Here is a 12,485-nt window from a genome sequence, read left to right on the forward strand (position 1 = left end):
ATACGAATATACATATTTGTATTACGCATACCAAAACGTGGCATACATCAACGGTTCTAGAACAATTACCACCCCCGTATATAGTTGCTGTCAATTACCCACCTGGTCAGTCACCCCCATACCAGTAACCTCCTGAATAATTACCTCTTTGACATGGTTATTCACATTACGCAATCTTTCATCAACATCAACTAAAAAAGCACCACGATGATGTTAATGTTCGCCTGCTTTGTGTAATTCGTAAATATAATCAACGTAGCAAAATTCGTTATTTACGTGAATTTTTCCACACAACTTACACTTTTACTACCCCTGCCTAGCATTCTTTTTTAATATTAGAATATAAGTTGCAAATGTGGCATAATTTCCGAAGCAGTCTTACCACACTACAGACTATCGGATTATTTTGTAATTCCTGAAACAGAATACTTTTGGACCGCAAGAAAAAGAATTGTATTTTATGTTTAGACTATGGAACAAAGAAGTTCAAAGTGAGTGACATTTAGGAGTATACGCTATGGATAACTGGAAGTAAGCCACAAAAAAATTGTTTATTATTTCTCTTGCAGTAATTTTAAATGAACTAGAAATCGGTCATATTTGGTACACATCTTCATATGCAAAAGGTGTGGACCAAATTCAATTTCGAAATCAACTTGACGTTTCCTTGACTTGACGTTTTCTGAAGCTACCGATGACAAATTGGTATATCAACTACTAGGCATCGTCGTGTTATCACTATCGTAGGGCAGACAGCCCTATGCACCGTTCTGACTTATGGTTGTACTTCTCTATTCAGTGTATTTGCTTCTTTTATACAGAGGAATAACCATGTCATAGGGTTAGTTGTCCAGGGGGGTAACTGACACTATGGGTGGGGGTGATTCACATGGGGGTGAATGACCGAGGAGCATTAACCTGGAGGGTGGGGGTGAGAGTAATTGACGAGGGAGGGGGTAATTGTCCTGCCACCCTTTGAACGTATGCATCAATAATAAAAAAAATATCATATGCAGTGATATACGGATATACCAAGTTATATTCATGTACAATCACACGTGTCTTGTATCATATGCACCACACAGAGCTAAAACAACCTGCATGTTAGTCTTAAAAAATCAATAGGCATTACTGCCATCAATCACTACTGCAAATATACATACAGTCATAAGCATCTATACATAAAAATAGAGTAGCAACGCCTTGAACTGCAAATCATCTGCAAACGTGTTTACATACACCTGAGTAAATGTAACGATGAATCACTTACAAATATGTTTACATACACCTAAGTAAATGTGTCGGGGGTGGGGGGTGGGGGTGATCTTCCCCACTCCTTATGGTATATGTTTATCATTGCCTATGAGATGACCGACAACGGTGTTATTGCCCGGATCGGGTAAACAATAAAATAAAACATGAAATTAATGGATATCAGAGCAGAGATTATAATAGAATAACACAATCCCCCGCATGCAAAATAAAGCAATTTAATTAATTATACATAAACAAAACGAAATCGAATATGACATGTGAATTATTCATTTTCTCCAGAAACAGTTACAAAATTATACGAAATTCAATTAGCTGTTCTTTTACACTGCTAATCAAATTTCGTCATGTGATCGAGTGACTGATCGAACTCAAAATTGTCGGCATGACAGCTTCATCTGGTGATTGCGGTCTTTCTTTTCCCAAATCACTGTAGGTAATCGGTCGGCGTTTCTCTCTCTCTCTCTCTCTCTCTCTCTATTCCGTCCTCCAACTCCTCCTGCGGTCATCAACTTCTCACCTGCAGACTGTGCTCTTTTCCCCACTGTACAATACAGTGTATGTAGAGCTATTTCTTTCCTTCAAAATAAAAATACAGCACCCAACTACATACATGTCAGGTTTATTTCTCCTGAAATCAAACAATATTCTCACGTCTATCGAAACTCAAAAGAACTGGCTATGGTAATTTCGCACCTAATACACGCTTACTATCCTATTATCATAAATCAATGTCTTGTTAATGGCTACCGCATTCCAATTGACCATGACATATTTAGACATCTTTAGATGAACCATCACACCCCGCTGTGACTATAAATTTACCAGCTGAACTAGCCAGTAGATATACTTTACTAGATTCTCGGTTGAAGAGAAATCAGGTCTTAATAACACACTAATTAATGGACTTCACTCCTGAGCCTAACGTTCCACTGCTAATTAGCGATTCATTGACATATTTCCAGACATAGGAATAATCAATTTTAGGTATACCTTATACAAAGCAGGAAATCTTTATGGTACAAAATCATTTAACAGAGATAATGTACTCATCACAGCTTATGTCAGAAGAAATACACGAAATCTTACGCTACGTGATTTCTGTTACATACAAAAGAAGTGAATCCTAACTCATTTCTATGACGAGATATTGACATTTTTACAATCCATGAATCATATAACATATAACTCAAGGAACATTTTAAGTATAAATTTAAAATGAATAAATTCAACAATACTTACTAATTTACATCAATGACCACATTGTATGTAAGTGAGACAAACTTTGTGCTTTCAGGGCCTTCGCACACGTTTCGTTAAAGAATTCCCTCTGTCTTTCTCTGGTTACAGATCTCTAAAAGTTCCAGACCCTCTTTTCTGGGAGTCCCTCAGACTTTCCCTCTCGAAAGAAAAACGTGGACTGCCTAATATCGCGAGGGAGATTATTTTAAAAGCGCCAATTACGTCTGGGAACACACACACCCTCGCTTAGCTTAGCCAATCAGGATTACTTTTTACCTGCCACAATCTTTATTACTTCCATTGAAGTTAGAATAATCCTCTCTAGTTCGCCTTTATTAATAACGATTCTGAAAAACATAATTTTATGACACCTGTTTCAAATGGACTACAACTTTATATAATTCTCCCTAGTTCGTCTCAACCCCGTTATTTACCGCCGTATAACTTTACAGCGACATATCTGTCCGACCGGTATCGAATGGTCCCTAAGCAAAATTCACTTCATGCCTCCAAGAAGGAGATGTTAGTTATTACAAACTGCCAATTATAGAGAACCTAGCCAGTACATAAATCTTAATGTTTACTTGTCGCGCTGACCACGACAGAATGTACAGCGAAATTATATTCAGAAACTATTCTTCAAAATTTTGCACCATTGCAAAATGTAAGTATGAATCACTTAGTGACAATGTATTTAAGTAACTACTGTTTTTCTATTTTCGGGAAAATTATATACCGATTTTGGCAAATGTATTTTGTCCTTCAAATTGAATGTTACAAACATTTTTTTTCTCAACGTTGTCATAATCCGATTACCTCCAAGAGTGAAAATCATCATATCTGTCAGAACAACATGCAAATAACAATAAATTTAATTCTTGTATGCTTTATTTCACAAATGAAGTAGAATTAAATGTCTAGATTTCAAAAGAACGGTGTGGTTGTTTTTTTTCGGGGGAAGGGTTCTTTATATTTAGCAAAGAAATGCACCAATAATGCAGTCACTTTCAGAACTGCATTTCCGAATTCGTACTAATCTTTTAGTCTGACCAATGTAGAAAATACAGAAAATTTAGATTTTCGTGACGTAATAATGAACTATGGGTATCTTCAGATGAATTAAAATGGCAAACACCCATTTATCTGTGGGACTGACAGACACCCATTTATCTGTGCGACTGGACAGACACCCATTTATCTGTGGGAATGACAGACACCCATTTATTTGTGGAAATAACAGACTCGCTTATATGAGACGTTCGATTTAAAGCAGATACTATAATTCGTTCCGAGCAGCATCTCGAATGATATCAGCGTGTGTGTCAGTGAAGTTCCAGGCTAGCATCATTAAATGTAGCTAAAAGTACCTAATTCATTTTGGGCATTCTAAGTTTTCAGTTCTGCTTGATGTGACATACCTCGTACCACGTCTCATTGATTTCATACTGAATCAGGCTGGTCGGTTTATATCAATTTCTTAGAATACGCCATAACCTGGACCAGTCGGTTTCTTGATTAAGGAATAATGTATGGGCAGCCGTCACCATTCAAATTACATCAACCAAAATTGACGCAGTATCAAATGAAATGATTCAACCCCCAAAAAATGAAATCATAAATTCAGATTCCAAATGACGCTGGGATAAATCATATGATTTGAAGAAACAAAACGGAATGAATAATTCTAATTCCAAATTAAAGATTATCATAATGAAATATGTTACAACATATCATGAAATAAAATGAAGAACAAGAAAATTAAATGATTTACACAAACCAGTCTGAATGATCAACTGATATTCAATAAAAAATAACAAAGTGGTAATCAAAGTGTTTTAGCTTAAAACATGATTTGATGTATAATTACAATGCAAGCATTACAGTGAAATCGTTTGAACAAAAAAAAAAGAAAGAAAATAATGTAAAATAAATCCAATGTCAAATAACCGTTTTCGAGTTTTAGGAACATAAAATGGTACTGAGTGTATAGGGTGTAAACGACTTAACAAAGTCTGACTTTGACTACAACTACAGTTTAAGGTCAAAATGCAAAACAATTAGCAAACACCAATAATATACAGAGTGGCGGTCCATCCATGACAGATGGTGTCAGGACTCACGCCTAGATTTGTTTTGCAGACGACATTCGGACAACCAAGATCCAATACATGTAATAATCCATGCCAAGAGAAATGTAATATGTAAGTGATTTTGTTTTCGTAAGATATCAGCAACAACTATATTTTCAAATCCTCATAAAGTATTTTGGTCCACATTAAAGAATCTAGGTATATTTTTTATTTTTCCTCTCTAACACTGCGCCAGTTTCCAAGGCTACAAGAAACCTAGAGCTGTCGATTAAGAAGACTGAATCTTGAAGCGAGGGTTCTCTCGAAGGACGGGTATAATTTAAGGCAGAATCCATGACTCACGACTGTTAGTGCAGTTGAAAATCACTCTCCTGAACAATTGTGAGCGAAAACATTCATTAGCACCGATTTTCAAAGAAATGAGTGAGTGGAACAATTGAATCCTTACTTCTATAATATTGCATAATTATGAGTGTTTTGTGAAGGAAATCACTAGCCACGAAAAGCTCGAATAAACCCAACTTCTGCAAATAATGAATGAAAATATCAGGGAAGGGTAACAGCGGTAGATTTTATCAAAGTTTAAATAATTAAAATTAAGATATATAAAAAAACAATAAAAAAAACCAATATACTATACGTCATGCATGCGGCTCTAATGATCTTAAATAAAATATTAATTCTTTTAAAATGTAATACTTAAATCGTTTTACAAAAGTTTGTTCATTTCTATTGATTGAGTACTTTGTACTTCAGTCGTTATGACAAAAGTTTTTTCATTTCTATTGACTGAGTACATTGTACTTCAGTCGTTATTACAAACGTTTGTTTATTTCTATTGGTTGAGTACTTTGTACTTCAGTCGTTATTACGAAACTTCCATGCAAAATTTTAGATCGCTGTACAACACTAGACTGATACAAAGAAAAGGGGAGGATGGATTCCCGGTGATTTCATGTAAACATTTCAATATATCCTTTCTTCTTTCATTCCATGATAAGATTTAGACGATACGATGGATAGCTGGAAGGAGATTCCACGTATTTATGTAAATATTTATTTATCAGTCCTTCACTGAATGCATTTAAAGAGATTTTTTAATGATACTAGTTAGGTATCATTCCCTCATTTAATAAGAATAGGGAAATTTCTTGATATATTCTTTCTTCGTTCATTTTCTAGAGTCGATGGGATTCTCTTCATGTAAATATTTATATATTTTTTTCTTTCTTTGCTTCTAAAATAAGTTATTGACTGATAAAGAGGAAATATTGTGTATACTCAATTATTTTTATGCTAGGGATTAATTACCGAATTCATTAGGTAGATACCAAGCAAGGAGTAAGTATTAATAGTATGGCATAAATTGTTTGCTATTTCATATGGTGATGTATTTTTTGCAGTCTTTAAATGCACATGGTTTGAAATTAAAGAATGTCGTTGACAGTTAGTCCAGTGACTTTCATTTTCATTCTTTGAAGCCGATAAATTAGAACCCAATAGACGTTATAAACACAGATCATAAAACAAAAATAACAAGTAACAACGACTGTTTGAATATACTGAAATAGATATAACATTTAACAAAGACCTTTGAATAGGCTGAAATGGATATTAGATTTAACAAGGACTATTTGAATAGACCGAAATGGATATAACATTTAGCAAGGACATTTTTAATAGAGTGGATTGACAAAACTTTTAAGAAGACTTTTCCAATGGACTGAAATGTATATAACATTTTACAAGGACCTTTGAATAGGTTGAAATTGATATGACATTTAAGAAGTATTTATTTAATAGATTGAAATGGATATAACTTTTAAGAATGACATTTTGAATAGACTGGATTGACATAACATTCAACAAGACATTTTGAATGGACTGAAATGGATATAACATGTAACAAGACTTTTTGAATAGACTGAAATGGATATAACATGTAACAAGACTTTTTGAATAGACTGAAATAGATTTAACATTTAACAAGGACTTTTTGAATAGACTGAAGTAGATTTAACAGTTAACAAGGACTTTTTCATTAGACTGAAATGGATAGTAACAAGACGCCAATTACCAAATCACAGTTATACAAACGGCACACCAGAGGTATACGGAAGTTACTTCCAGTCAGCATCGACGGCCATGAACTGAGAGATGCTAAAATGTATGAAATCCTGTTAGGGCCAATTGCTCCATCGCTCCATCGTATACTATTTTACCAGGCAATGAAGCGATGCGATGGTAATTTCATCGCTCCATTCTATCACTTCATCGCTCCATCACCTCATCGCGGTATGCCACGGGAGGAACATAAACTACAAATCATGCGGTCAATAGGTTAACCAGAATAAAGATATTTACCAGAATAAATAACGGAAAAAAAGTAATTTTCGAAAAATGATGTAATACCACAAAAAGACTAGAAGATTTTATCTCTTTTTCAAACAATCTCGGCTTACTTGTAAAAATGCAATGTAACAGTTTTGTTTGTTAACACTTCTGGTTTACTTTTAATTGTTATATATATTTGATTTACTTGTATCTGATTTAATATATATTTATTTAAATATATTTGTTTGTCAGTTTAAAAAATAAATATTTTATCTTACATGCTATTGTAATGTAGATTTATCCTCTAGAGATGATACTTTTTGTCAGAAAATAGTTTGACCATGACTGTTCGTTTTATAAACACCAGGTGTCGATCGAAAACCTGACCTTAATTCAAAATGTGTAGCGACCAGGTAAACAAGTTCTATTTTTATTTTAAAATGATTGGTTGTTGTCGAGGTCATGATGGCACTTCGTGTTTAAGATGTAAACAAGTTTTTGTTTATTTCTTAGAATAAAATGATTGGTTTCGTCAGGGCCACACTGGGTGTACGTGTAATGCGACATACGACTCATATCTGTAAAGTTATTGTTAATTTATAAATTTTGTATCGCATATAGTTTATGTATTATAGACTAGTAAAATTAGAGCTTGGGTGCACTCAAGTTTAGGAGTTTCATGAAACTAGAGCCATTTCTTGGTAGTATCGGAAGCCGATGAACTATAAACCATTACCTTATCGTGCTTAGATACTGATCCCAGTTTTTAAAAGTGATTACGAGAATTACCTATCTGAGTTAGTTTTGTATAAAATCTTGAATCAAGCAGATTGTTTGTCACTATTTGGAATTTGGTAGGTTCAAACAGGTTTTATTATAGATTTTTGGAGGAGTCCTCTACAGGTTTTAGAGCATGTGTTCTAGAAAGTACCGATATATTCAAGTGTTGTAAAGTGTTGTAAATCTGAGAATTTCGTTAATTTAATTGTTAGATGTATAGTAAATGAACAATAATTAATGTTTCATCCATATATATTGACGTCAGAGGAATAACTTCATCTTTATTCACAGTAGGAAAGAAGAAAAACTAAGAGATATTTGCACCAGATAAAGGTATTGGCTCTTATTCATTGAAGAAAAGAAGGAATAATACATACATAGCTTCATCAAGGAAAGCCCCTCAACACATTAAAAAAGAAAAACAGAAAGTACATTTCAAGGAATCCCCTCATTCTTATTAAAGGAAGAAATGATACAGAAGTATTATGGCTGAGAAATCTCTTCATTCTCGTTCAATGGATGAATGATAAATAAATATTTACATAAGTATATGGAATTTCCATCAATCTGTCCTTCCTCCCATCTAATTCTTTTCATGGAAAGAAAGAAGAAACTACACTACCTTGATGTTTTCCGAAAATTCTTCAGATTGTGATAAAAATATGAATCAAAATAAAGATTTGTTTTTAAAATTTAAGACCCGAAACCCTTAATTGAAGTCTTAATTGTTGCTCAAATGGTGTGAAATGCTTGTTCATATCCCCAAAAACGTTTTCATTCTCCATGGGGAAATCCTGAATGCACACAAATCCAAATAAATACTGAATATTTATGTTACTCATACTTACTGAGTAGGGTACAATAACAACAGATATAAATGGTGAGCTGCGTAGTTTTACATCACTTTACATACGACGTTCCAGACTCCTATTTTCAAGAATTTTTCACTTATACAATACCAAAATCATTAATTGCCGCAAATGAAATTAAGTTCGAAGGACTCAGCACAAATCCGGAAGGTACTTGAGCATCTTTGGCGTTTGTGTTAAGATGAGATTTACCAATACGTGGTGATGAGGTTGCTGAGTTTGTCGACGGGGTGGTGGAACGGGTGACCAATGATACCAACATTGCAGTTATGTTCCACTTATTAATTAAAGTCTGCTTCAGTATGGTATTACCAGACCCTCGTATACGCTCAACTATAATCTACCTAGTGCAAGATATAAATAGACCGTTTGAACCACCCTGGTGTACCACTACCGACTCTCGAGGCCGGTTTGGAGTCATGCCAATAACAAGTGAAACAAATACTTCGTCGTTGATTGCACCAACAGGCATGAAATACATAGGGATTGTTTCGACAACTGATGAGTTGGAGTTCACTGACAAATCCACCCCGGTTGACTTCATCTGTTGATTATGTTTTACCAGCATTAACTCAGCAAAGAAGAGAAAAATTTCGAATGTTATTCAACAAGGATGCACTTGTCCGTGTAACAGGTGAATCGTTTTAGAAACAAACTAATGGCGCAATTAGTATGGTTTTTATGATGTAATGCCAGGACTCGAAGAACCGCAATAGCCCGAAATTTAAATATTCCAACGAAATATATTTTCTATGGTATATAATGTTAGTTGTACCAGTGAAAAGAGTAATTGGTTATAAGTGCGTGTGCGTCTTACTCCTAAAGAAGGCTTGCCTTCCAAACATTTATATTTCACGATCACGTAAATAATGAAAGAACTAAGATAGACCGTGTATTTGGAGGTAGATACTGCAGCGCCATTACCATCGTAGGACTTGGTATTGCTAGAATTTTGACCACAGCAACTATTGTAGGAACACCAGTCTGAATTGTTATCTGAGCCATATCGATAGTAACAAGTGTGGATGGTGGTACTGGTAAAATAGTTTAATTACGTCTGCACTCACGAATACGTGTTTCTTCGGAACTTCATACGGCAGCACAGTGTAGTTTCAGTGCCATTAATAACCTCTATTCGATGGCAGTTGCGGATAAAAATAATCATGGTTGACTTCGAAATGGTGGTGGTGGAAAATGGAAAACCACCGACGACTTCTTGCACAGATACGAAACCGAGGCATTAGTAACCCCAAAACAGGTGATTAATTTGCAGACCGTGAAATTCGAGTAACTGTTTAGTATGAGACTTTGTTTAGCAAAATTGATTACGCGACCAGTGGGTGTACTCAACATATAGCAAATCATTCAGTCAAGCGAATAGTATCCAGTGTGTTAGTAACGAGTATCCCCTTTACAAATCTAAGCGGCGACAACAATGTACACTGCATACACAAAGACGGAGCTTTCTGCACCTGCATTTGACGGCATCGCCGTTGTTGTCCTTCAATATTTCTAACATTTCTAAACATTAATAATTGAATTACCAAAAGAATTAGTAACAGTTACATCATTTTAAGTTAGCCGACTTTGCTTTGCAAAATCTTTCACGCTTGCGTTAGAATTATCTTTATTGCCCCATAGCGCATATTTTCGTGTGTGACAATCATGAAACGAGTAGTAAAATCGTGGGGTATAGAAAGAGTTGACTTTTCTCAGCAATCGAAGTGTAAAAGTCTTGTTGTGATACTACTAGCTAGCAATTCAGACAACTACTAACTAGAGTAATACATGTCACAATTGCCGTTGAGTTTAGACAAGAAAACGTAAACACTTCAGTATATGCTTTGGGGTCTTCAAAGCTAAGTATCCATATCTAATATCTAAAAGGAAAATAAACATCGATAATCTGGTATGAACACTATTAAACGCTTCAGTTAAAGACGTCCTCCTTTTTTGCGAACCTATTTATACTGCTGCTAACCATGTTATTTTTTGAAGAGGGTTGTCCTCCTGAGCTATTGCTGATTGTTAGGAGGAACTTTGAGACTGGGACCATGAAACAAGTTAAAGGTTTTAAAGGAGCAATATCACACACTCATTTCTCCTGCTATTTGTTGTTTTCATTTTGGTTGATTCTCATCAACACATCGACATTTGTGTTGTTCAAACAATTTGCGCAAACCCTTCCTTTCCCATTGATAATATGTGACCTTGCGTACAGAAAGTCATTGAACGACAATGTTGTACCTCACAGTAGTTCCGACATACCCCACCCCCCACAATATGTCATATATTTTATTGTTTAAATCTCTCCATCAACCTTCATATGGACTTTTCCGTCAGTCCAATACATCTGTTTCGTCCCTTCTCTTATTTTGCAGTGTATGAGCTCAGGAAGAGTTCTTCATATGTAATCGTTGGCAGATACAATGACCTGATTCCAGCTGAAACACCTTCAGCATACACTGCACATACGGTGGTTGCGATTTGGCTTCACACACACACACACACACACACACACATATATATATATATATATATATATATATATATATATATATATATATATATATATATATATATATATATATATATATATATATATATATATATATATATATATATATATATATATATATATATATATATATATATATATATTGAGGTTTACTGATTATTATTCCACAACGTTTCATAATTCGTTTTTCAGGCAGGTCCTGTCCAAATATCCACGAAAGATTCTGTATTTGAAATGACGGCTCCACGAGGGGATTCCCTCTGCGGCTTCGTTCTAACGAGAGACACGGATTATCTTCTTGCTGGTAAGTAAGTTATCTATCTATCTGTCCATCTATATATATATATATATATATATATATATATATATATATATATATATATATATATATATATATATATATATATATATATATATAGTCTATACATATATTCTCATAATGGCAGACCAATTTAAAGGGTTTACAAAAGGCAAAATACTCTCGAGTTTTCTCAATTTCTTAATTAGGATATTTTGGGTCAGAAGTTTGACCCCAAAAAAGAAGACGAGCATCATTCGCCTGAATACGTGTAAACAAGGAATTGACAGGAATGACCAATGTCATTACAAACTGCGAGAATTGTTAGAACGTCATATCTGTAATTATATTTTAACTAAAGATTTATCTATGTATTAGAACATCATGTCTGTAATTATATCTGATTAAAGATTTCTCTATGTATTAGAACATCATGTCTATAATTATATCTGATTAAAGATTTCTCTATGCATTAGAACATCATGTCTGTAATTATATCTGATTAAAGATTTCTCTATGTATTAGAACATCATGTCTGTAATTATATCTGATTAAAGATTTCTCTATGTATTAGAACATCATGTCTGTAATTATATCTGATTAAAGATTTCTCTATGTATTAGAACATCATATCTATAATTATATCTAATTAAAGATTTCTCTATGTACATGTTGATGTTAACATTTCCTATCGTGCTACACATTTGTCTCTTTATTTGCTGTTATTAACATTCCCGTGGTGCTACATATCTATGTCTATAAATAGCTAATGAACATCTTATACACTCTTAAATATTTGTAAAGCTATTTGAAAACTGATTCATCCAATTACCTACAGGAACAACGAGCCATGGGGGCAAATTTTACACAGATATCTGTCAGAAAATAGCCCGTTGGAACGATATATCGGAATCCAACTTGAGTCTCCTAGAACATAAAAGTGTACCCGATTGTGAATACGTCAAAAGCAACATGTTCCCTTTCAAGAACCGCACTTAGAGGTTGATGTGGTACGGAACGTGCTGATCATGACATATTAATAAGACAAGAGAAAAATAAAATCCTCGTAATACAAAGTTCAA

At 34.2% G+C, this 12,485-nt stretch overlaps 1 protein-coding gene across 2 annotated transcripts in view; it reads left to right on the forward strand.

Annotated features, from left to right (window-relative positions):
- LOC149789870 (putative metalloproteinase inhibitor tag-225) overlaps positions 1 to 12,485 on the forward strand; it is a 50,351-nt gene extending 37,866 nt beyond the window's left edge. For both annotated transcript variants that reach the window (XM_089971877.1, XM_089971875.1), the window contains 2 exons: positions 11,298 to 11,409; positions 12,242 to 12,485. In XM_089971877.1, coding sequence (XP_089828003.1) covers positions 11,298 to 11,409; positions 12,242 to 12,402 — 273 coding nt within the window. In that variant the 3' untranslated portion in view covers positions 12,403 to 12,485. The remainder of the gene's footprint in view (positions 1 to 11,297; positions 11,410 to 12,241) is intronic.

This window comes from Sinohyriopsis cumingii, chromosome 10, assembly GCF_028554795.1.
Source record: "Sinohyriopsis cumingii isolate HCF-2022 chromosome 10, ASM2855479v2, whole genome shotgun sequence".
NCBI lineage: Eukaryota > Metazoa > Mollusca > Bivalvia > Unionida > Unionidae > Sinohyriopsis > Sinohyriopsis cumingii.